The sequence below is a fragment of the Schistocerca gregaria genome, chromosome 7, assembly GCF_023897955.1.
Source record: "Schistocerca gregaria isolate iqSchGreg1 chromosome 7, iqSchGreg1.2, whole genome shotgun sequence".
NCBI classification, from domain to species: Eukaryota; Metazoa; Arthropoda; class Insecta; order Orthoptera; family Acrididae; genus Schistocerca; species Schistocerca gregaria.
Window position 1 is genome coordinate 89,386,737 of NC_064926.1, and position 27,098 is coordinate 89,413,834.

A 27,098-nucleotide genomic window follows, 5' to 3' on the forward strand; every position below is an offset into this window, starting at 1 on the left:
TAATCAGAGGGAATGCAGATGCCAGACAGTGATTTGCTGGATGTACCCTCAGAAAGTGTAGTTTGCCTACAATGGAGGTTCGACTGATATTTGACTATTGCTCATCAGTCTGAAATCTGTTCCATTCAATACTGATAGGAAACATGTCAAACAAGAGCAGCGCATTTTGTTACAGGCTCATTTAGTGAGCACAAAAGCATCACGAAGATGCTCAGTATTGTTTTGTCCTACGAATAACTCATGAAAAGACTATGAAGGTAAAATCAGAGAGATTTGATCTCAGGAGTACCGCCACCATTCTTTCTGTGAACAGTTTGCGACTGGAACAGGAGAGGATGGAAGTGACAGTGGTACTCTCCATCACACACTATAAAGGTGGCTTCCAGAGTAGATGTAGATGAAGATGTGTAAGGCATATTTACGTTCATCTGCAGCCACATTAAATACTGTTGCTAAAGCCTCAGACATCAGATGTTGAGAGCACCACACCAACGTCTAAGTGGTCAGGGTTGCCATGAGCTTTGCTCCGAAGAAACAGACGTCATGGGATATCTGAGTTATAGAACCCCATGGCCACACCAGCAGGTGGTGATAATAGCATTCCGGCGAAGCCACCATGTGGTGTGCATGTTGACAGTAGAGGTTGCTGGCGTATCGCACCTATTCCTGCAAAGCCAAAAATAGGTCAGCTTCTATCCTACCGTGAGACTGCTATTCAGGCAAGTGCATGAACTTAGTAAAGCAGTTCCACCACAGAAAGCACTGACATGAATATTTCAGCAATGTCTCACTATTGACTGTGCCACCATGTTCTAGGACAGCAAACAGCTACCTCATCTGGACTTTTAAGTGTGATCAGTGACATGTTAACTGAAACTTGGTATAAGTTCTCCTGCTTTTACTTTACCAAGGCTTTATTTTGTGCTTCTATCCCTATTTTGGGTGACTTAAACTAGAGTGCGGACTTTGTTTATTTACAAATGCAAGAATTAATGTACGTGTCTTAAGTTGAACTTCAACTTTATTCAGACATCATGATTCCTTCCTTCCTTACCCCCCCCCCCCCCCCCTTTCAATAATCTCTACCCCGTGAAGAGTGTTACATTTGCACTTATGAACTGATTAGTGTGATGTATTGCGGAAATTAATTTTTCCCCTCGTTTTTTCCACTTTTTTCAGAAACTTTAATTTTGTCTGCCATATGAGAACTACTGTTTATTTTCCACATGTGGAGGAACTTAATTTGAGACTTGAAGAAACTTTACTTCTGTAATAGAAGGTTGAGTCAATAAGTAAGTTGTAAATACCAGAACACTGTATGTCATTTTAAATTAAGTACCTACATGTATCTAGAATATGGCGGCAAATGCCACATGAAAGGTAGCCAGTGGTTAATGATCTGCAATCAGACAAAGATGGCAGTGTGCATCCAACTGGAACAATACAACTTTTGTGAGCTGAGGTACTGTCTGCAGAGCATATCCATAGGGAAATTCATTCCTTATATGGTTATAGCTGTATTTCATGGAAATTCATGTCAATTGGATGGAGGACTACAGCAAATGACAAGAAAAAGTCACAAACAACGATCATCCTGGCCACCTTGGTCATCTAGTATGGCACACTGTTTCCCAGTCTAGATATATTTTGCTGCCCCCAGGACACAAGAGTCTCATGGGTTGCATCAATTTATGGAATCAAATAAACTTGTATATATCCTGAGAGGTCACTCATCAGATGCGAATGCTGTCACAAGAATCCTATGCTGCAGGCTTTTAAACAAGTCGTCAAACAATGGGATAAGTGTTTAAGCTTACAAGGGGAGCATGTTCAAAAAGAAAATAAATTTCAGACTAGTCCATACAACTCTGATGTCTCTATACCACTTTGTGGCCTATTTACTGACTCATCCTATAACACTAAAGATTTTGTTAAAGTAGTGAAAAATAAACTTACTATTTGTGGCTACATATCGCTCTAGTGGATATCTCAATATAACTGGACATACCTCTGTTCAGATCGAAGAAAACAGTTTGCTAATCCTGGAAAAGCCATATGATGCTTCATAAGTGTCCACTGAAAATTTGTACCAGACATGAGATTCAAATCCACAGCCTCTTTTTTAAAGACTTCCACAAACAAAAGCTCAAAATCTCACCCAGTATGTTAGCAGAGGGACAACAGAGAGAACAGTTAGATATGGGAACAACACTTAAGGTTACAACAAAAAAAGCATGCTGTTTTAATAGGAAGTGTGGTCCTTTACTGCTGAACACATGCTTGAAAAAACTGGAGGCACACATATGATATTGAGAATTTGAGTTGGTGTGATATGGTGGATAATTGACATAGTTGGTAAAAGCAACTGTTTACAAAAAGTGAGAGATTCAATTCTGCATTGTGTGTCTTGTAAATTTTCCATAAGGTCATACTGAATCATATGCTCATGAAGACCACAATTTTTGCACACATTAGCTAGCTATCCAATGACTGAAAATTTTATTCAGCTTATCTTTGATGACTAATAAGTCCCCTAGCATGTAGTTCAAATAAAATGTTTATCACCACCCACTTAGGCTATGTATAGACTGAAACAGTGCAAGTGACCTGTGTGTTCTTACACTTACTTCTCCAACCACAAAGAGCACTGTTGGAGGTTTCTGTAGCCAGGCTCGGATCTATAAAGGGGAAAGTCAGGGTATTTGTCCCAGGTGGCAATTTCAGGGGGCATCAAATTCACATCCTTGGAGAAAAATATCTTTTTCCACAAAGCACGTAGCATCTAGTGTATGTGGATCTATGGACTGTTCATATGATTTTTAAATGCATCGCTGTTGGTTTTTGAACATTTCTGAACAGATTCTAAGTTGATTTCTGAATGAATCATAAGTTGATTTTTGGAAGCATGCACAATGTATGTGATATGTCTCTGCCAGGGAAATCCCAGTCGCATCTAGAAATAAAAACTTTCCTTCAGAAAAAAGGGGATGGGGCTTTACAAGTTGAGCTGAAAAACCGAAATGGGTGGATGTCAATTGCTGTGTGTTTATGTGTGTGATTGGTTGTGTCAATCATAAGCATTGTTACAATCATTGGCGAAATTCATGGATTCCAAATACCAGTGGAAATAAAAGACTAACAACAGGAATAACAGGTACAACACCCAATAAAGTGAAATTTTGACAGAAAATTTTTGCCAGATCATTACAGTACTAATGGCCAGTTGTACAGACACTGGTTGTACGAATACATAATAACGCCTAAGCAAACTTGGTGAAAACCAGAGAATAAACAATGGCAGGGATAGATACAGAATTACTGATGACAAGATGGTTTTTTAGAATCAGGAAGGAGAAGAAATGGGAACATCACACAAATTATATGGAAGAATATGATGATTCCAAATTTACATACAAAATTTGTACTACTAGTACTTTTCGATCTGATGGCTGAGAAACTCGAGCATATGAATGAAAGGTAAAACTATTTCCTACTCTAAAACTATTCTCCTTTAGTATGTCTAATAGGCATTTGATATTGGTACTTCATTATTTATATTTTATCGTGTTATTTTTGTAAATGAGGTAGATAAAAATGACCATTTGTTCCCAAATAGTATTGCTTACTTGGCGTGTTTTACAATTGCTGCAATATTACAAAGACCTATTTCATTTTATGTAGCAGACAGTGACAAAATAGGTGTAATCAAATTGAGGAACCACACCAGTCTTGGGCACTGTTTGTATTAAGAGCTTTTTCAGTATTAGACAATAACATCTTGATTTTTCTTGTAACAAAATATTTGATGAACTTTGATGAGGTAATAGATTCTCAGTAGAGTGAAAAGCCACTCCAAGTTGCAAATGTTTGCTTTTTATTCATTCAACAATTAGTTTTAAGCCGAGACCCTTTCTCAAATCAACATAACATAGTCAAAAATGGCATTTCCAAACATGTCAAGAATGTGCAATTAACATTTACAGTGCACACAGTAATCTGTTGAAAATGACATTTCTGGAGATGTCAAACATGTGCCATGAACATTTAAAGTGCATTTTCAGAAATGCCACTTTCAACTATGTTATACTGATTTGAAAATGGGTCTGAGCCTGAATGAATCACTGAATGAATAAAAACAAAAATTTGCAACTTGGACTGGTTTCTGTTCTACTGATTAACAGAAGTGATTAACAAGTGATGCTGAGGGAATTAGATTAGGAAAAGAGACACTTAAAGTAGTAAATGGGTCTTCCTATTTGGGAAGCAAAATAACTGATGACTGCCATAGCAGGGAGGATATAAAACGCAGACAGGCTATGGCAAAGAAAGCGTTTTTGAGGAAAAGAAATTTATTAACTGTGAGTATAGACTTAAATGTCAGGAAGTCCTTTTTTGAAAGTATTTGTATGGAGTGTAGCCATTTATGGAAGTGAAATGTGGCTGATAATTAGTTTGAACAAAAAGAGAAAAGACAATTTCGAAATGTGGTGCTACAGAAGAATCCTCAAGATTAGATGGGTATATCATGTAACTAATCCGGAGGTACTGAATAGAACTAGGCAGAAGAGGAATTTGTGGCACAATTTGACTAAAAGAAGGGATTGGTTGATAGGACATGTTCTGAGGTATCAAGGGATCACCAATTTACAAATGGTGGGAAGTGTGCAGGATAAAAATCGTAGAGGGAGACCAAGAGCTGAATACACAAAGCAGATTCAGAAGGATGAGGATTGCAGTATGTAGTGGGAGATGAAGAGGCTTGCACAGGATAAAGTAGCATGGAGAGCTGCATCAAACCAGTCTCTGGACTGAAACCTCAACTACAACATCAAGACTGAGAAGCTTATGTCCATGAATCAGCATGAGTTTAGAAAGTATTGCTAGTGTGAAACTCAGTTTGCACTTTTCTCACATGATGTACTGCAAACCCTGTATGAAGGGCAACAGGCAAATACTATATTTCTAGATTTCCAGAAAGCTTTTGACATGGTGCCCCATTGCAGGCAGTTAATGAAAGGTACGAACATATGGAATAAGTTTACAGATATGTGAGTGGCTCGAAAATCCTCAATGGTCATTGTTCATCAGAGACAAGGATATTGTCAGGAGTGCCCCAGGGAAGTGTGATAGTGCTGCTGTTATTCTCTATATACATAAAAGAATTGGTGGACAGGGTGGGCAGAAGTCTGTGGTTTGCTGATGATGCCATGATGTATGGCAAGGTGCCGAAGCTGAGTGACTGTAGAAAGATGCGAGATGACTTAGACAAAATTTCCAGTTGATGTGATGAATGGCAGCAGCCCCTAAATGCAGAAAAATGCAAATTAATGGTGATTAGTAAGAAAAACAAACCCTTAATGTTCAATACAGCATTAGTAGTGTCCTGCTTGTCATAGTCACACCATTTAAAAACCTGGGAATAATGTTGCAAAGCAACATGAAATGGAATGAGTGTATGAAGATTGTGCTAGGGAACATGAATGGTAGACTTCAGTTTTTTGGGAGAATTTTATGAAAAAGTGCTTCATCGGTAAAGGAGACTGCACATAGGATGCTGGTGTGACCTATTCTCTAGTACTGTCAAAGTGTTTGGGATCTGTAACAGGTCAGATTAAAGGAAGCCATCAATGCAGTTCAGAGGCAGGGTGCTAGATTTGCTATTGGTATCTTCGAACAACAGAAAAGTGTTACAGAGATGCTCGGGAATGGTAAATGTGGATGACTGGACCAAAGGTAATACCCATGTCAAGGAACACAATTGAGAAAATTTAGAGAACTGGCATTCGAAGCTCACAGCCAAACAGTTGCTACCCATATACATTGTGCATATGGACCATAAAGATAAGATACGAGAAATTTGGGCTCATACAAAGGCATATAGGTAGTTGTTTTTCCCTCACTCTATTTGCAAATTCAACAGGAAAGGAAATAGTTAGTAGACGTACAGGATGCCCTCAGTCATGTGCCATACAATGGCTTGCAGAGTATCTATGTAGATGTTGATGTAGACATATATGTAGAAGTATGAATGGAGCCATCAGAGGTGGAGATCAGTATTCAGGAAGGTGGCACATTGGGCTGAGGAGGATGAACTGAAGCAAATGGGAGAGGTGTTGAGGCTGTGGAAGAATGAGGATAGAGTGTACTGTTCTGGGTCCAGAACATGAAGATATCATCAGTGAACCTGAGCCAGACAAGAGGTTTGGGACTTTCCAAGGCTTGGAAGTTTTTTCCACTAGAAGAAGGAGGGGTGGAAGAGTAGAGTTTAATGTCCTGTTGACAATGTTGCCATTAGAGCTGGAGCATTAAAATCAAATTGTTTCAAGAATGGGGAAGGAAATCAGCTGTGCCCGTGAGCAATTTAGGAAAATCACATAGAATCTAAATCTAGAGAGCCAGAAGTGGATTTGAACCATCATCCTCCCGAATGTGAGTCAAGAAAGCTAACCACTGTGCCACCTCATACAGTGTTTCCTCTACATGGCCCATTAACAGATTCGAATAAGAGGGTGCCATGGGCATGCCCACGGTCTGCAGTGAATTGGTTTATATATCTTCCCCTCGAAGCAGGTGTAGTTAGGTGAGGGGATGTAATTAGTTATATGCCTTCAGAATGAGGTGATGGGTTTGGAATTGGACGGCAATCAGGAGAAGTAGAATGTGTATGTGTATTCTAATTCAACAACAGATTTATCAAAAGCTAGAAAAGTTTTCATAGTTTCTTTTGTGTCATATGGTCAAATGTTTTTCCTTCCATTATTCTATTTATAAACTAGCTGAGTACCTGGTGTTGCCCAGGTATGTATTCCAATCCTGTTATTCCATTTCCTCTGCATCCTCCATCCATCTTCTCATTGCCCCCTTTCCACCTCTTCCTCCCCACTCTCTCTGTCCATCTCTTCCTTCCTCCTCTCGCCGTCCATCTCATCCTCTTTTCTCTCCGTCCATTTCCTGCTCCCTATCTCTCTGGACTTGCTCTAACTCCTCCCTCCCCCTTTTATGACCCTCCCCTCCTGCCTTCCTCCTTTCTTCAAGTTATCACCCCCATCTCAATAGATGACTGGTCATTCTTACCCCAAAAGTATTTCCTTCCGGTTACTACGTGATATGCCTACAAAGTTTGGTTGAAATTGATCCAGTGACTCAGGAGGAGCTTTTTACCTGTGGATTTGCCAGAGTATGTATATGTGACACATATTTCACACATATTTGGACGCATATTTCATCTTTATCTGTAGAGAACTTTGAATTTCATCCTGCACTTTCGTTTTGACACAGCTAAATCTTCTAAACAATATCTCGGACAAAGATATAATTTTGTAGGTACATTCAGTGGCCTATTTGGATACTTTCTAAAAATGTGTTCTGAGGCCACACATCATACACTTTAACACTTTATTAATTCTTGCACATAAAGTGTAAAGAGAGCACACTTTATACACCAAAACAATCATTGAAAATAATAACCTCCAAAGAGACACACTTGTTCAGTGCTTTTTGTGTCCACACTGCTGGCCCTGTCGATGTCAGCAGTCAATGCCATCATACATTCTTCTTGAAATCTGAAGGCATTTCACCTGTCTCATATATCTTGTACATCAGGTTGAATACGTTTATCAAGATTGGTTTTCTTCACAATCTCAATAATTCTGAGGAATGCTGTCTGATCCATGGGTCTTGTTTTGACTTAGGGCATTCAGTGCCTTGTCAAATTCTTCTGGCTCTATTATATCTCCCATCTCATGTTTATCTGATTCCCATTCTTTTTTCATAATATTGTTATGAAATTTCCCTTGTAGAACTCTTCTACATATTCATTGTACCTGCTTTGCTTCAAACCCTCTTACCATCTGTGCTCTTGATAGACACACAGATGCTTTTTCTTCTTTTTTCCCAAAGAGCTATTTGTCATTGATATCATGGGAGGTATGAGCAGATTTCTTAAGGACTTACGTAGAAGGTCACTCACAAGAATAGACATTTTGTAAACTTGAAACAATTACAAATATTTGTGAACCTACCGACTATCTAAGAATTGCTTGCTGGAGAAGATAGTAAAAATAAGGAAATAAATAAAAAATAAATAAATATTAATCAGGGATCACTGACCAAAAAACTAATGCAGCTAAAGCATGGAAAAGTGAAGGTATAATTTTACCTGGCCTCCAAAAATAACTGGAGTAATGAAGTCACTCAGTAGCACTGGTACCTGATTTCTGTTCTGCCAGAAATTTTGATGTACATATCAGATACAGATGCCTTTCTGGGGTTTCCTTAAGGGACGTATGAAGTTCAGGCCTTAAAAGTTATTCCAAAACCAAATCTTACCTCATTAAATCTCTTAGTCATGAGTAGGATATGTGGTGCCTTCGTAGCTTTGTCGGTTTTCATCCATGCTTGCCCCAGAAATTCCCTGTGGAAGTATAATTAGCAAATTTATAGTAACTTACTAATATTAATAATTTTATTCAACATCACATAACAGGTGGAATAGTTTCTGAATTAATCAGTTCACAACAAATTACTTTTTTCAGCATACTGTGGTATGGAAAGACTGGTTTATTTATAAATATTTATATTTGAGGCTTGATTTAAAGGTAGAAACATTTTGGCTTAGAAATTAAGACAAATTCTAAATTATTTATTTCAGAAGTGAACAAATAAGATGATTTATTTCATTTCTCTTGTCAAAAGTTTGCCTGTGAAATATGACCTATGCATTCTAATTGAATTTAATCAGATTAGCGGAGATTAGTTATGCATGACAAGTAAAGACTTGTTTGTCTGAAAAGTAAAATTCAAGGAGAAAACTGTAAAACTGCAACAAGGTAGAACAGATGGCAATCTTTTGAAGGAAAAATTCGAAATACTTGCCAATAAAAACAGTTAAAAGCAGAATAAATTAAACCTAGTTTTAAAGTGTGTAGACTGATTTCAAAGGAAGAGGAATTAAAAGTACAGTGAATAGTAGAATTAGAAATATGAGGAAAGTATAAAGAAGAGGAGGAAAAACCACAGAGATAGAAAGAGGCAGATATAAAGATAAAATAGTATGAAATAAATATAATAAATTATACCAATGAGAAAAAATGGTTAGTTGTTAATGATGCAAATGGTTGGTGGGATGCAAGGAAATATAGATGAGTAAGTTCCTACATTGGAATTTCAGAGTAACTGTTATAGGACGGGAAGATCCAAATGGCCCTTGCTAATTTGCACTTGCTAAATTGAAGTACATAATTAATAGTAAAATGTGTGATTTTTTCATCTTACAATTTAAATGTGCTGAAAAAGTCATTTTTTAGGTTCACTATTCAATTTTCAACTCTTCAGAGATGGATGACATCCGCTGTCAATGATAGTTTCCAAGCATAGTCCTGAATTTGCAATCTTCATCCATGTTTCCAATTTGGTTAGTGTAAGATGATGTTTCTCTGTTCACCAAATTTTACCTTAGAACTGAAAATTTCAGATGGCTTTAGGTTCTAAAACCTGCCACTGATGTTATACTTTTAGTTCTCAATATTTTCTCTCATGTTACCAGTCTGCTTCACAAACTACTAAAACTCAAACAATGGAATAATGACAATACTTTGAAAAGGACAAATTAATACTCACCATTTAGTGGAGATACTGAGTCACAGACATGCAAAACAAAAAGACTGTTAAACAAACAAGCTTTCAGCCAAAGGGTTTTCTTCTGAAATACACAATACACATGTTCATGCAAACACTGCTCACACGCACGTGACCACTGTCTCTGGCAACTGAGACCAAACTGCAAGCAATCTGGGTGGTTGTGATAAGGAGGAGGCTGGTTAAAGGAGGGGGAGGGATAGCAGTGTAAGGGTGGGGTATGGTAAAGTGCTGCTCATGGGCGTATACAGGGATGTGGTGGAGAGAGGGTAGGGCAGTTAGATGCAGATGGAGGAAAGGGGGCAAAAAAGGAGAGAAGTAAAAGGAATATGGACACATTGGTAGAATAGAAGACTGAGTAGCACTGGATTGGAAATAGGGAAGGGGATAGGTGGGTGAAAGGCAGTGAGTAATGAAGGCAGAGGCCAGGGAGATTACGGCAATTTAGGATATATTGCATGGAGAGTTCCCACCTGCACAATGGAGAAATAGCTGGTGCTGGTAGAAAGGATCCAAATGGCTTAGATTTTGAAACCATCATTGAAATGAAGCTGTTTCTTGGCCACACTTTGTTGGTGGCCATTCATGCAGATGGAAGTTTGTTGGTTGTCATGCCCACATAGAAAGGAGCATAGTGGTTGCATCTTAGCTTCTAGATCACTTGGCCTATTTCACAGGTGGCCCTGACTTCGATGCAATAGGTGATGCTTGTGACTGGAATGAAGTAGGTGTTGGAGGGAGAACGTGTGGACAGGTCTTGAATCTTGGTCTATTACAAGGGGATATGAGTCATGAGGCGAGGGGTTGGGAACAGGGCTGGAATAGTGAAGGACAAAGATATAGTGTATGTTAGATGGGCAATGGAATACTATGAGTTCCCAGAGACTGGTAGGAAGGATAATGGATAGGCGTTACTCATTGCAGTGCACAATGAGAGGTAGCTGAAACCCTGGAAGAGAATGTGATTCCATTGCTCCAGTCCTGGAAGGTAGTCAGTCATGCGGCTGGATAGCAGGACTTGGGGAGATAGTGGATGACAGGAGAGATAAGGAACAGGAGGTCCATTTCCGTACGAGGTTTGGAGGGTAATTTGGGTCTGGAAAGGATCAGTGAGAACCTTGGTACATTTGGAGAGGGTCTGCTTGTCACTACAGATGCAATGGCCATGTGCGGCTAGGCTATATGAAAAAGGACTCCTTGGTATGGAATTGGTGGCAGCTGTGAAAGTGGGGGTATTGCTGGAGGTTGGTTGGTTTCATATGGATGGAGTTTCTGATTTAGCCATCTTTGAGGTGGAGGTCAACACTGAGAAAGAAGTGTTGTTGGATTGAGAAGGAGCAGGTGAAACAAATGGGGGAGAACGTGTTGTGGCTCTGGAGCAATGTGGATATGACCTTCTCACCCTCAATTCTCATCACGAAGATGTCATCAATGAACATGAACCAGGTGAGGGGTTTTGAGATTCCTCTAGATTGCTCATGAACAGCTAGCATAGGATGGTGAAAAGGTTGGCATAGGCTGGCGTCATGTGGGTGGCCATTGCTATACCACAGATTTAATTGTATGTGATATCTTCAAAGATGAAGTAATTGTGGCTGACAATATAGTTGGTCATTGTGACCAGGAAGGAGGTTTTAGGTTTAGAATCTGTTGGGTGTTGGAAAACATACTGGTATCAACAGTAGTGAGCAGGCCACTGTGTGGTAAAAGAACAGGAACTTTAGAGATTTGATGGAGGAAATGGTTGGTGTCTTTTATTTAGAAGTGTAGGTTGCAGGAGGTGCTGGTCTATGAGAGCAGAAATTCGGAGCACAGTAAACAGCCACAATGGAGCGTTCTAGGTGGTTGGATTTATGGACTTTAGGAAGCATATACAATGTAACATTGTGGGGAGTGGTAAGGATAAGGAGAGAAAGAGACTCAGGGAAGAGATTCTGGGATGAGCTTAAGGATTTGTGGAGCAACTGGAAATCCTGTTGGATTTCTGGACTAGGGTAACTGTGGCAGGGATTTTAGGTGGACAAATCTGAAAGCTGGTGGATTCCTTCCATCAGACAATCCTCATGGTTCAAAACCAAAGCGATGGAGCCTTTGTCAACAGGTATGATTACAAGGTCAGGATCAGTTTTTAGATGGTGGGTTGCAGTTCTATCTGGTGATGTAAGGTTAGTTTCCGCAGATGTAAAGTTAGCTTGCATATTGAGAGATTTGGGGAATTATGGTGAGTCATGGTTCAAGGTTAAGTAATTTTGGAAAGTTAACAGGGAGTGATTTAGGGGCAGTGAGGGTGGATCATGGTTGGTTTGAGGAATGAACTGAGTCAGGCACATTGGTTTTGGGTCGGATTCATTGGTAGGGTTCATGGCAAAAAAGGGTTTCTACTGTAGGGACTGGGAGTGGGAATAAAGGTAAGGCCTTTGGAAAGGACTGATAATTCTGTGGGACTAAGGTTTTGGAGGAAAGGTTCATTAATGTGTTTTGGGTCTGTTTAAGTTCTTCATCCTGTACACCAATTGGAGTGAGGTTTTGAGGGCATGGTAAATATAGGTCTGCAAAGCAGAGTTTGTAAGATGTATTGGGATGTAGAGGAGGTTCGGAGCCTGTTGTATGGATAGTGAATAGTGGTAGTCCAAGGCAGCAATAAGTGGTGAACCATTTGGAGAGTATTTTGAGGTGGCACTGTGCATGCTGCTTTAGTTCCTGGAGGGAAAGATTTTCAGTGTGAGAGATGGGATAAAAGAATTTGGGATTGCAGGGCAGGACAATTTTACAGATGGACAGTAGGTATTGTAATCAGGTTTTGGCCTGGTTTACATGGTTTTGGTGAGGGCTAAGGACTGGCAGAATCTGAACATATGGAGGTCATTGTAGAAGGAGGGGTTGCAGATGGAGATGGGCAATTTGATGGTAATGCCATTTGGGTGGATTCCATGAGCCAGGCAACAATTGTCACCTATTCCGTCAGAGATAGGGCTGTCTGTGAAACCAGTCATGTGATGTAAAAGCTCAGTGGTAACCACTGTACTGTGTTCTATGAGGGCATGACAACCAACAAACTGTCTGTCCACATGAATGGCTACCAACAAAATGTGGGCCATCCTGTTACTGAGCACGCTGGCAAAACAACATTCTTCATTTCAATGACCGATTCCAAATCTGCACCATCTGGATTCTTTTTCCCAGCACCAGCTTTTCTGCACTGTGCAGATGGGAACACTCCCTGCAATATATCCTATATTGTTGCAACTGCTCTGACCTCAACCTTCAATATTCATTGTCTCTCACCCACCTATCCCCTTCCCTGTTTCCAATCCAGCACTCCACAGTCTTCTATTCCACCATTGCATCCACATTGTTTTTACTTTTCTTCTTTTCTGCCCTCACCCACACCTTCCATCTGCACCTAACTGTTCCACCCTCTCTCCTTCATGTGTGAGCTGTGTTTGAAGTCAGAAGAAGGTCTTTTGACTGAAAGCTTGCTTGCTTAAGTCTTTTTGTTTTTCCTGTCTGTGACTCAGTATCTCCACTATATGGTGAGTACCAATTTATCCTTTTCAAAATATTATCATTATTCCAGCCTGGATTTTCCATTGTTTAAGTTTTAGAAGTTTGTGATATTGGCTGGTAGCACGAGAGAAAATACTGAGAAAAGTATTGGGAACCAAAAGTATAACATTGTTGACAGAGTTTAGAACCCAAAGCCATCCGATGTTTTCAGTTGCAAGGGAAACACTGGTGAACAGAGAAACAGTTCAGGGATTTCACAAGAAATGACTGAGAGCACTTGGTGCTAGTCAATACCCATTACACATTCTGGTTTTCTTCAAACAGATACCTCATTGTCATTTGCCCAACTGACATTACTTATCATAAAACTTACACCAAAATTATATGTCTAGTGTGTTGCAGGGTGGGATGCAAGTCTGAGTTGTGAAGAACTCCTCACCCCCAACCCTGCAAGGTAAAGTGGGAGGGTTGGAGTTGGTAATGGTGGCAGCTGTTATCATCTGCCCCTACCTGTATATGCCTTTAGTTGACTGGCATCTTTCTTCTAAAGGCTGTGCTCAGGATTGTCAGTATCCATCAGTCTCATTTTTATTGGCATGACATTTAAAGCCCAAAAAGAAAATATCCTTGATTCCTTCACATTTATCATTTTTATTACCATCCTGGGTAGTTAATAAAATAACTGAATCACTTTGACAGCAAACATAACAAAAAGAAACATATTTGAGAAAAAAACCTAATAGGTTACTCTTAGCCAGATTGTTATCTTACAGTGTGGACTTACTGCCTTCCTTCTGTACCAAGGCCCTCAGATTTGTTATTAATGATGTTTTTGAGAACTGCAGAAACTAATTATTCCATCTAGCAACTTATTGGCTTCATCTTGCCACTGCCAAGAGTTCTTACTACAGTAAAACCCCTTTTTTACAGTTTCCAGCTGACTGGTCCAAAAAAGTCTAAATTCAGGAAACTGTAAAACACAAGAAAGCACCGGAAATATTACAAGTGAAAATGAATAAATTTCTCTTCCTGTCATTCTTTTTATATTGTTCAAAATAGGAAAAAAAAACAATTTAAATTTTGCCCATTTGAAAAATGATGAAATAATATATTGTTTTTGTTTCTTTCTAACAGCCATTAGCTCTGCTTGTCTCTCCCCAAGATTGTAAGCATCAAACGCAATATCCACACCTGATGCACTACCAATGTACTACCCAAAAATTTTAACAGCTTCCATAGCTTCTGTACTAATTGGCACAGCTGGTTTTTGGTCATAATCATCGTCCTCTTCACCACTCACCTCTCTCTTTCCTTGTTCAAAATGTTTGGTGATTATTCCATCTACTGTTTGCACCTCTGAAATGGCAACTGAAGCATCAGAATCAACATTCTCTTAAAACAAAGATGATATGCCTGTCACAAAAAAATCTGTAACAGGGTGCATACATGGACAAGGAAAAAAAATTCCCGGATTTTTCCCGGATTTCCTGGTTAAAAATACACTTTCACCCGGGTGACAGTATATTTTCCCTTATCAATCCTTTCAATGGTTATGGTCTTATACACAGGCGTACAATTTCCCGGCACTTTAGAAAACAAAACTCAGGCAAAAAGACATGTTTTGGAAACATCTTCGATGTGCAGCAACATGTACGCTGCGTATTTTCGTATTACGAAAGTAGACACTGGAATTGCACCAAACACCGCATGTTACTTTCGGAATCATTGAAATCGAGAGTTCGATGTGCTTTTGTAGGCCGTTCGTAGCTCATGTCATGTGATCTCGCCAGCCGGATATTCAGAGCATAGGACACGTGATGTAGTCAGCCAACAGCAACATCACTGTTAAGTAGCACCAACATACAAACAGGGAATGTTAATAGTTTAAATTAAGATACATAGTGTTGCTGCAAGAAAAGCAAAGTTTTCACATATAATATTGTTCTCACACTGCAAGACAAGTTATGCTTTCGCATATACTGTTGATCTTTCTTGCGCATGTTACACTTTAAGATATATTACACAAATGTGCCAGTAAAATTTTTAATGACGACATAAATGACTGATCTTCAGGGTTCGAAATTCTTCTAAAACGCGCGTCATCAAAGCGTTGATTTTTAAATGAGAGTCAAACGCTATGTGATTTAATAAATTCATGGTACATTCTTGCACATAGTTCAACAGACATGAAAGGATGTTTATTTCGAAAGTAATGCTTTTCAAACCATTATTCGCAATATTTTCCCGCGACCTGTTAGAAATAGGTTCATTTCAGCAGTTGCCAGAAAGCGCAGATAACAGGCGACACCGCGCTTGGGTAATTATCATGACGTAGGAAACCCGTATGTATGTACGTGTAAAGCATTGAAAGATCATACATTATGTCACAAAAGAAACAAGACATCAGAGGATACTTCAAGAGCATCGGAATTTCGTGAACAATATTAAAATGTGCACATTTAAAGTGCATACTTAAAGTGCTCATTCGTATGTCCGGATTCCCAATGAAGTAGGCCATGACCTGATATTAAGCTTTTCAGTATGGTTTTCAGGACGTAAATTTTCTTGGAACACCAGTACTGTATTATATCATGTTTGGTTCTTTATTATGACATAATGCCATAGGTGTAGAAAATGAAAAGGTGCACTTGAAATGCAGTGAACAGTTGAAACTAGCCAGTACCGTGGAATTAAACATTTCATTTCAAATACATTGACTGCCTCTCCGGAAAAGGTTAATAAAAGTCAAACTTCTTTAGCAAACAGACAAAAATAACTTCATTGTTCCGTAAGGTGATTAATGCTTGACTGTCAGAAAGGTGGAAATAAAATAAAATCTGAAACAAATGACATATTTTAGCCTTCCGTAATTATGTGAATGTGTTTTAATTCACTTGATAGCTCCTGACCACAGATATTCATTTTGTTTTCATTTGACGTGAGAGTAAATGAAGGGGAAACAGCAAAATCACCAAATGTAAACACAGGTCATGTGGAGACTACCCACTATAACTCAGAGTGCTCTGCGCATCAGCCTCGGATCTATGACGTTTGCGAACCGAGTCAATACCAAAAATATCGAATTTTCAAAATAGGTTCATCTTGTAGCGCACATCTTTCTGAAAAGTCTGAAACACAAAACATATCTATTCGAGGAAATGTAAGACATATTATTTGGTCTTAAGTATGCCAAAGTGCAGTGCCATGCCTCTTCATAAAGCATTTTTCTACCACACATCCAAACTATATTCAGGCGAGTGGAAATTGAAATGTCCTATGGTGCCTCTCCTGCTCCCAGTCAGCCGGTTTGACAGCCTGCCCCTCTTTAAAAAAATCTCGCAGTTAATAGTGCATGGGAGAACAAGAACTCTTCAGAAAATCTGAACTCTTTATTGCCTATTAGTAACTAGCTGCATTGTCTGACATAAAATTAAATATAGGATATATAAAACTAATACTGACAAGAGATAAGCAAGAAATTACACATTTCTTCAAACCTTAGCTCCTAGCATTTTTTGCTCTCTCACCTTCCTACAGATTTACATGGCGTGCTTTCCTTTCTGTGAAAGAATCGATTACCTCATCAAACTGCGTCAAACGTTTTGCTACATGAAAAATCGGAATGTCATTATCTAATACTGAAAATCTGTTAATACAAATAATACCCAGACTGGCGTGGCTTCTTGATTGGATTATGTCTATTTTGTCATTGTCTGCTAGATAAAACAAAATAGGCCTTTCTAATATGGCAGCAATTTTGTAAGACATCAAATAAACGAGACTGTTTTGTTTGGCACAAATGGTCATTTTTACAACACGATAGAATATAATCCACGAAGTACCAATATCAAATGCCTATTAGGCCTACTACAAGCAAAAAGCTTTATGTTAGGAAACAGTTTCACATTTTATTCACACACACCAGCTTCTCAAGCATGAGATCAAAAGCAGTATTACGAAATTTTTATACAAATTTGGAATCTTCTTATTCTTCCATACCATAAATTGTGTGATGTCCCCGTTTCTTCTCCTTCCTCGTTCTAACAACCTTGTCATCAACAATTCTGTAGCTATTGCTGCCATTGTCAAAATTTGTTCGCCGATTAACTTCACTAATCCTGTCAGAATCACAGGTTTAGTTATCCCGCGATTATTTTCCGGTTAGGCGTTATTATGTGTTCGAACAACACGTTTTCCGTGTTACTTCCAGAATAGAACTTACGCATCTGCTAGCCGGAGACTGTACAACTGGTCCTTACTAGTGTAGTGATCTAGCCAAAAGTTTTCTGTCAAAATTTCATTTTCTTGGATACACCGAGAAGATAATATGTAATCTTTCTCACCTGTTATTCCTGTTATTCGTTTCTTTCCATTCTGGTAGTCTGAATCTATGGATTTTGCTAGCAATTATAACAACGCTGATTATTCACAAACCCAATCAACCACATAATCAGACAGCGATTGGCATTCAACCGTTCAGCTTTACAACCTCTCCTCAGTACAGCACTCTGTGAAGAATGGGCTGCCATTCCCCAAGAAATCTTCCATCACCTGATTGAACGTATGCCTGCGAGAGTGGAAGCTGTCATGAAGGCTAAGGGTGGGCCAACACAATATTGAATTCCAGAATTATCGATGGAGGGGGCTACGAAATTGTAAGTCATTTTCAGCCTGGTGTCCGGATGCTTTTGATCATATAGTGTATCATTTTTATGGTGAGTAGCAATCAATCTTTTTCCTAATATTGTTGTTTTCATTCCTTCATTACAGCCACATGTGTACTGGGGACGATTTAGTATTGTCACATATTGAGTGTGACTGCAGGTCAGAGACAAACTATCTGTTCAGCAGAAATAATACTATGCCAGCCGGCAAGCACTTCTACTGGGCAATCATGATGACCCTGGCATTAATCAAGAGCATCATATAATTCCCAGAGCCACATTGCAGTCCTTATCTTACCCTTATTCTATGAGACATTCAACACACAGTACAATGACCTCACTTCATTATGGATGTAATTTGAACTAATACTCAGGACTGTGTGTCAATGGCTTTAGGAACCTTGGCATGTTATTCAGTTTTTGCTTCAGAATGGATGTCACTTCATCAATCCAGTCATTTACAAATTAAGTGCTTTTCTCACAATCCATTCATTTACACATTAAGTGCTTTTCTCATCATAGCTTTATTGCTTCAAACAGATGAGTGATACAGTAGTAGTGTTGAACACAGCCGCAACCACTCAAATTAAACATGGCTGCAGGGTCTGGTGGTATCCCTGTTAGATTCTAAACATAACTAGTAACTGAGCTTGGCACCCTTTAACTATAATATACTGTAGTTTTCTCAATAATTGCAAGAAAGCACAGGTCACAGTTTGAGCTGTGCATGGCTCACGTTCATGCCATTTATTGTTTGTCATCTTCTATTACGGTACTGCTGCCTCGTTTTCTTATTCCATTTACTGGCGTCACTAAATTCCTGCCTTAGTTGCCCATGAGTGGCAGCAGCAGCGTGTATTGATAAGTGCACTGTTGTACCATCGCCGGAGCGACTTATAGTATTTTCATGTCATTGTGTGTCTGACAGTCAGGGACTAGCAGTGCAGTCAGGGATGGAGCCCCAGTGATGTCAGCTGTCTGTCAGTTGGGTTCCCTTCCATTTAAGGGGAGGTTTACTATGTTTTGGTTAAAAAAAAAGATTTTTTTTAAATTGCATTTTTGGATCCATAAAAGTGTTTATAATTCACCCTGAAATGGTTTTTCCGAATACGGAACGGAAATGTTTGTTGTTCGTGGTTGAACAAAATATGCGCCAGCCTGAAATCGGCCTTTCTCATGCACCAGTCTTTTTCTTTCAGAGGGCAAGTTATTGTACTGGTGCTTGGGGGGAAACACAAAAAATTCAAATGAAAGTTAGAATGCATGTGTTTGGAAGGTAGCCCCCAAGCATTTGCATTCTGGTGCGAAGACTGTGGAGATTGCAACTTTCCTGGCAGTGAGCAGCTTCAACAAAGGGTATTCAGCAGTTCTGAAGAACATGACTACGATGGATGTCAACCTGGAACTCTATTCAACATAGTTCGTCAAGCATTCGGACGACCACCAGGTTCCAGCAGCTGAAAACCGCTTGTCACTGCCGGAAGAGTGGCTCTGGAGCAGCACAGGATGGCCCAGATTGAGCAGAACACCCTCTATGAGGAAGAGGAAGGTCTAGTCTATGGAACCGAAATAACAGATTGAACATAGGTCGAATAATATTGCATTTATATGTAGTCAAAATTTCAAACGCGTTTTTCTCTAAATGACTTTTTTTTTATTGCGTGGTACGGTAAGTTCAAATCTACTGAACCAATTTGCATGATTCTTTGTTGCCGACAAATCTAACTAAATTGTCTAGGAGTTGTACCACTTTTATTCTGATACATCAACTATAAATATTTTTGCTTGGCTGACGAAGGCGAAACATCAATGAAAAAAAAACCTATTTTTTTCAAATGGCCGCCATTTTGTTTCTCTCCTAAAGAATCTTATATACTTCACTAATGTAAACTCAATTTTGATTTCAGACGAGTTGGCTGACCTGTGACATACCGCCCCTGGAGGTCTACATTGAAATTTTGATTTGTTCCAACGGCACTTCCTCCTTTGCTCTTCAAAACTTCTGATTCAAAAAAATTCCAGTTTGTAGAGGAAATATCAATAAATATTTAGACCAAATTTGAAATTGATATCTGTAACACATCCCGAGAAAAAAATTCTCAAAGAACACGCTTTGTTCGGGCCGAAGGTAGCAAACCTCCCCTTAAGAGATTGTTGGTCAGGCTGCCTGTCTTGCCTAAATGGGCATTAGTGTTACAATTCCAACTTGACCCTTGGAACTTCTGAGCTCTGTTCCATGTCTGTTACATAGAAACTTCCTCCAGATGAGTTCCATTAAAATTAAAGTGCTAAGGCCTTCAGCCAGTTCAGCTTGAATATTTACAAAATATTTTTGGGTGACACCTCCAGAAGAACCTCCTATGTCAATTTCTTACTTAGGCCTTGCATCTTGGATTTTGAATGTGCTCTTCAGCTGATCTAAAGTTAATCAAAGGAAATCCTATTACAACTTTGGGTGTTTTGCATTCTTGTGTAATATTGTGTGTGGACAAATAAAGTTTGTATGTTGAATGCAACTGACAGCAACCTCATTTTGACCCCTTCCCACAACCTAACCTGCTCTTGTCTGCTAGCCCAGGCATTTTACAGTTATCAACAAAAAGCAGACACGATCTGGAAATCTAAAAAACATTCTTTTGCACTGACACTTCTGCAGGGGCAAGAGGAGATGTGGTACAGAGTTGCCACATCACATATTGCAAGCTAGTTTGGCCCATACAGAATGGCACCATGTGGGTAGACCACACTTTCCAATGTGTGTGTAATCTCCAATTTCATTCAACTTTCTCAAAGTCAGAAACTATTTTCTGTGTAAATATGAAACTAGCATCAGAGTTTTCTGGAAGAGCTATAATATGCTATCATTAGTCTTTTCTTTACAGCACCAAATTATTGTCTCAAATGGCTCTGAGCACTATGGGACTTAACTTCTGAGGTCATCAGCCCCCTACCAAATTATTAAGACAATATGTGGATAGCTTATGAAAATGTGTTTTCTGATGACATTACTGGATTTTTATTATTGAAGTTAGGTCAGCACACTATGTGACCAAATCTTATGAATAAACAGCATTTTTATCTACTCCAGGTGGAGATACATCTTATAAATTAAGTGAAATTGGATGCATAATAGTCTGCTTGTATGCCAAGTCCTAAGCAATGGCCTGTATGGTTTTGGTATGAGGAACGGATCACTAGATTTATGTGATCCACTTATTTATTTGTAACATAACAAATGCAAGTTTGTCACAGTGAGATAACTTATCTTAAAAAGACAAACCAGCACTGGGGGAAAGAAAAAAAAGCAATACAAAAAATGGTACCTCCATATTGCAGCAGTTATTGTGCACACAGTGTGATTTATTTTGTGTGATGGAGACTTAATTCCTAAATACTTCTCCCATCAAAGGCAGGGCTACCTGTGAAACCAGTCATGTGATCTACAAGCTAAGCTGCAACCACTATGCTGCATACTATGTGGGCATGACAACCAACAGGCTGTCTGTCTACATGAATGGCCACCGACAAACTGTGACCAAGAAACAAGTGGACCATCTGTTGCTGAGCACGCTGCCAAACATGACATCCTTCATTTCAATGACTCTTTCACAGCCTGTGAAATATGGATTCTTCTCACCAACACCAGCTTTTCTGAATTGTGCAGGTGGGAACCTTCCCTGTAATACATCCAGTGTTCCCATAACCCTCCTGGCCTCAACCTTCATTAGTCAATGTCCTCTCCCACTAACCCTTCCTCTGTTCCTATTCCAGCACTACACAGCCCTCATTCCTCCATCGCACCCAGTCTTTTTACTTCTCTCCTTTTCTGCTACCCCCCCCCCCCCCCCCTTTCCTCTCGCCAGCCTTCCGTCTACCTGTAGACTTCACTATCCACCACCACTACCCTACTAACCCTCCCCCTCCCTGCCTCAGCCTCCTCATTACCCCCCTCCCCCCAACCAGTCACCACTCACATCATGCACTGATGCTGCTGCTCTCAGTGGGGCCTCAGCTGCCTGAGATTGCAGTTAAGCATGTGCGTGTTTGTTGTCTAATTTTGATGAAAGCCTTATTGGCCGTAAGCTATATTTGTGAAAGTCTTTTTGTTGTGTCTATCTGTGACTAAACATCTCCACTATATGGTGAGTAGCAACTTTCGTTATCACAATATTGTTACAATAATTAACTTGGCTTTGCCTGCACCTGTTATACACTACCAAACAGTTTCAGTTTTACACTCAACTTCGACTGCAATAGAGACAATATTTTTGCCAACTGCAAGGAGCAATCCCCTTTCTAAGGCCTCCTAGGACAGCAGTTATGAAATTTTGTCAGCTGTGGCAACTGCAGGTGGTTTCTGTGGCTGCAGGTGTCACAGTTCAGTGGAATGTATGGTGTACTTTCTGCACAAGACTTCTCTTACTAGGTCATTTGTAGCTACCAGTCCTAAAGTAATTTTACATTTAACACAGTGCAACACCAAATTTATAGCGAAAGTGCAATAATGATGTTGATATCAAACAAAATTTGTGTCTTGATTGATGATTTATTGGTAGGGTGGACCTTGCTGTTGATATTATGTATTAATGACTTGACAGAAAATATCAGTAGTAGCTTCACTTTTTGAACATGGTTGTGTTGGAACAAGTGAACTACACAAATACTGGATATAACAATTTATTGGGTTATACAGGTGAGTCTCATCCTGCCCTATCCTTCATTTGTAACTGTCTCCGACATATTCTCACTACTATAGGAATTATTAGTTCTAAAAGGTAGGTAGAACCTCACTTTTACTTTTTTGTGTCTATGGGCAGTGCTACATATTTTGCCTCCTGAAGGTAAACACTGGATGAAAATCTGTCTCAGGTTTTTTTAGTTTTCTCAGTTGATGTCTTCTTAGATACAAATAAGTAGCTCATTCTTTTTTCCTCTTGCATCCTCAAATTTTCTGATGCAATAAAGATAGCTAGCATTTCACACTGCATATTGTATAATTTGGTAGAAATTAAATTTCTTGTAACTGACTAAATTTTTGAAACAACACTTGTTTGCATTAACACAATATTACAGAACTGTGTTATTTACTTACTTTCTCAAACTGAATGTTTGTTTGATTCATAACCTCTCCTGCGATGTGGTTTCCAAAAATAATACAAACTTAAATGTAGTAATGAGACTTCAAGAGTGATGGATGACCAGTTACCCTATTACTTCCAAAGAGTGGTCATACACTCATTTTTAAGGTACAGTTTTCCTGTTAATTATATCATACACTAAGCTGCACATTTATTTCTATGATAAAATAAATTTTGACTTGCTGTGCATCCCTCAGGATTTTGCATCTTAATGGGGTTTGTCAAACACAATGTGTGATTGAATAAAAGAATGGTCAGTTACAGATGCCAAGTAAATAAGAAAAAGTACCTTCCAATATATTGTATATCCTCATAAGCTGCCATGTTGCTGAAAAAAAGTTCTATACTTGGTTAATGAATTCAAAATAATTTCAAGCTTTTCTACATCATGAAAAATAACCAGTTAGAAACCAGGAAAACCTGAATGAAATATGTATGATTTCTGGAAGCCAGATATTTGCATTCCAGAAAAACTCTGCTTTTTTTGTTTCAGTGGTTGATGTATGGATATTCACCTTCCATCCCACATTGTGAGATATTAGAATATTTTCAGTAAGAGAGACAGTAATCCACAAGGAAAAATTATACTATTTTTATTATTAGTGTTGGCATAGAAATTTAAAATAATTCAACACTTACTCGCTTGAAATCGAAATAAATATCTGATGATCCACATATGTCATCTGTTCTGCTATTTCAAGAGCTGAAAGTGTTTCTATGTTTTCTTTACTTGGTGTCTGAAATAGTAAAAGGAACATTCAATTATTTATTTCATAACTATTTCTTACTTTAGAATTTATAATGAAAGAAAATCAAACATACAACTTTCAAACAATTGTTACATTCCAAACATACAACTTTTCCATTTTTAACATGTTAATAATATATGATAAACATGTTCTGCAAAGTAGCTCTACACAAAACAAATAATACAATCATATTTAAACTCTTTTTTTATGTTGTTCTGTAAGAAATTAATTATGTTACTTACACTGGAAGACACAAAACACAGAAAGTTGTATACAAATGATTTTTATTTGGAGCATTAAAGCATCCTCTTCTACCCATGCATTATTCACAATACTGGTAATTTTTAAAAACTAATTTTGTGTGGATGTGTTAAATAGGGAATTTCACTGTGGAAGAATTCATTTTCAATTATATCTTTCCTTGTTATTCTTCTTTACCTCATCTATTTCCTTTATAGCCCTTGTCGCTATGGCAAGAAATTAACATGTTAAGAAATCAGAAGGATCAACACCCGGACCTATGAGGTAATTTTAATAATGCAGTATGAAGAAGATCTGATTCATGTGATAAGAGGTTAATGGAAGAGGCAATGAGAACAGAGATGAAGGTGAATATGGACAAGACCAAATAAATGACAGAATAACAACAGCCCTTTACACATGAACGTAAAATCCTTTGAAACGGTAAAAGAGTTAAAATAACTTGAGGCATTACTCAATGAAGGAATGAGAGAGACTAGGAAATAATGACTTGAATTCAAGTAGGAAGCAGGTCCACGTTTGCACTCAGAAATCTACTTAAGGCATGGCTTGTATCAAGATCCACAAAGATTAGGATTCACAGGGTTGAAATACAACCCACCCATGCTTCTGCACAGACCTGGAGTCTGACACAGAAGACTCAAAGAAAGCTCCTGAAATTTGAGAGTGCTCTTCTGAGACAAATTTTTGGACCAGTGTAGAATAGTGACAACTGAGGAAAAAGGAAAAATTGCAGGCTGCAGGATTTGCAGAAATCCCTGACCATTGTGGCAGTGATTAAAGAGAGGAAACTGAAGTGGTATTGGCACATATTTGTCAAGAAGGCCAAATCACCAGGCAGGTGGTGGAAGAAGACATCAGAGCAACAGACCAAGGGGAGGACTATAGCTGAGATAGATTGATGGGGTCAGAGAGGATATGATTATGAGAGGATTAGCTGCACAAGAATACATGGACTGAAGAAGGTGGAGGAGTCTAATTGGTGAGGCTAAAGGATGACTACAGTTTGTTTAGCCAGGTTTATAAGTAAGTAAGTAAGAAAGAAATCAAGGGAGCTGGGGAACACTTCTGCAAGACATCACATGATCATTGCATACTTCCCCACCATACCTGTCATGATTCACTTACAACTAAGTGTATGGCATAATGAAAAATGATATCCAGTCCACAGGGAATAATATGTTTTTATTATTGTTGATGATATATTTCTGTGAGCATCCTTTTCTGTGGGTGATGGAGCAGAAAGAACTAAGTTCTTTTGTATTTCTAAAAATACAGTTAGTGGTAACCGTGCTAAGAGATTTTCCACTTGTTGAAAGCTCTAGGTTGATGCACTGAAACCAAAGGTGGGTTACACGTTAATAATGAGCATAAATTTTAACAGCTACATGATTTGCTGATTTCACAGCTAGCTGTAGCATTCACTCATATTTTGTAACATGAACACCTAAAGTTTCAAAGCTACTCCAGTACTCATTTTTCCTTCTGAGAAACATCAAAGTCTATCTAAAAGAAAACTTTGCTTGGAAGTCTTTTCTTGTCCAGCCATTTCTCTGATTTTGCATAAATATTTTAATCTTTTTATGTCTCTTTTATTTCATCTTTATTATTTTATTTTATTTGATATTTGTTTTGTATTTCAGCTTACTTATCTTTCCTCCTAAAACCTAGTCTAATGTAATAAAGGGTCTGAATGTTCACTGTTCAAGTTAAATAAATAAATGTCAGTTTAGATGCAATGTGGACTGGTCTGCTAAAGAATAATGATGAGAACATAAGGTAAAACTGAAGCACACAGTGACAGTGTACCGATAACAAAGGCTGTAACTGAGAACAATCTGTGCAAGTCCTACTTGCAATGAAGATGTTGGCACAGGAGATAAAGTTGTGCCAGACCACATCAAAACAATCAAAGAAATACAAACAACAATATTTTAAAAACATAAAAATAAAAAAATGGGTAAATGAATAAGGCCTATGCATCAATGAAATGTATCTGAGGTACCTTCATTTTACTAATTTCATTGTACCATTTGCCTCCACTGCAGATAGACATCAACATTAAAAGAAATTACTGGAGCACATTTGAAAGGAGGCCCACAAAACAGGTAGAATAAGGCTACTGTAATATATAAGCAATATATAAGAATTTAAAAATTAATAATGAAGTTACAGTCCCAGCTGGTGAGCTTTTGTATGTAGGACAGTTGAAGAGAATGACTTGATGGATGGGAAAACAAATAAGCACAACATTAATGGGGTGCATTAGGTAAACTAAACAGAATTTTCCACACAGAGAGGTGAATGTGTGACATTACTTTGAGAGACGGGAAGAGAAACAAATGGATCAGAGAACAAACTGGAATGGAGATGTAATTATGGCTATAATGAAAATGAAGTGGAACTGGAAGTTGAACACACAACCAGGTAAATGGCAGATGGGCAAATGAAATTCTTTACTGGATTGAAATGGATAAGAAAAGAATGAGATGATGATCTCATGGAGAGAGGGTAGACAACACAAGAAATCCTACAACAGTAGTGAGGAAGCATGCTGATGAAGACCATAATACACAGAAAAGTCCTGAAGAGGCCTTTATACAGAAGTGGATGTCAAACTGCTGATGATGATACAGGTTATATAATTATTTCAATTTGTTCTAGAAGCAATCATAGAACATACTTTCAGTTAACAATAGTTACTCATTTTATCCCCTCACTATCATGATTGCCAGCAGATTCAGTCTACATTTTGCAATTACACTATGATCCATGAGTCTCTCCATGCAAACAATAACATGCAGGCAGGATTGTTGCAGCCACACAGTTATGTGTTTTGCTATGTTATGTTTGTACCAATACTCCCTTGCTCTTCCACCTTGTGACTTCACACATGTCTCTCCTGGCTACTGACACATGTGCTGATATCCAGTTACCTGTATATAAAGGGTGATTCAGCTGCCACTACCTATGGGTTTTATGAAATCGAGAAAGAAATGAACAGGATATTTTTGCACGATATTTAATGTAGTTAAATTTTGTACTGGGATATGTTTTCACTACAGGACAAGGTTTTTGAGTTATTCAAGAAAAACATGTTTGATGGTCACTTCTGTATATGTTTTCTTGAATAATTCAAAAAC

At 38.5% G+C, this 27,098-nt stretch overlaps 1 protein-coding gene across 1 annotated transcript in view; it reads right to left on the minus strand.

Annotated features, from left to right (window-relative positions):
- Positions 1–27,098, minus strand: part of LOC126281292 (ras-specific guanine nucleotide-releasing factor 2-like) — a 1,771,818-nt gene that overhangs the window by 188,776 nt on the left and 1,555,944 nt on the right. Inside the window, exons 23-24 of the mRNA XM_049980119.1 lie at positions 23,585–23,682; positions 8,329–8,413 (exon numbers count right to left, since the gene is read on the minus strand). Coding sequence (XP_049836076.1) covers positions 8,329–8,413; positions 23,585–23,682 — 183 coding nt within the window. The remainder of the gene's footprint in view (positions 1–8,328; positions 8,414–23,584; positions 23,683–27,098) is intronic.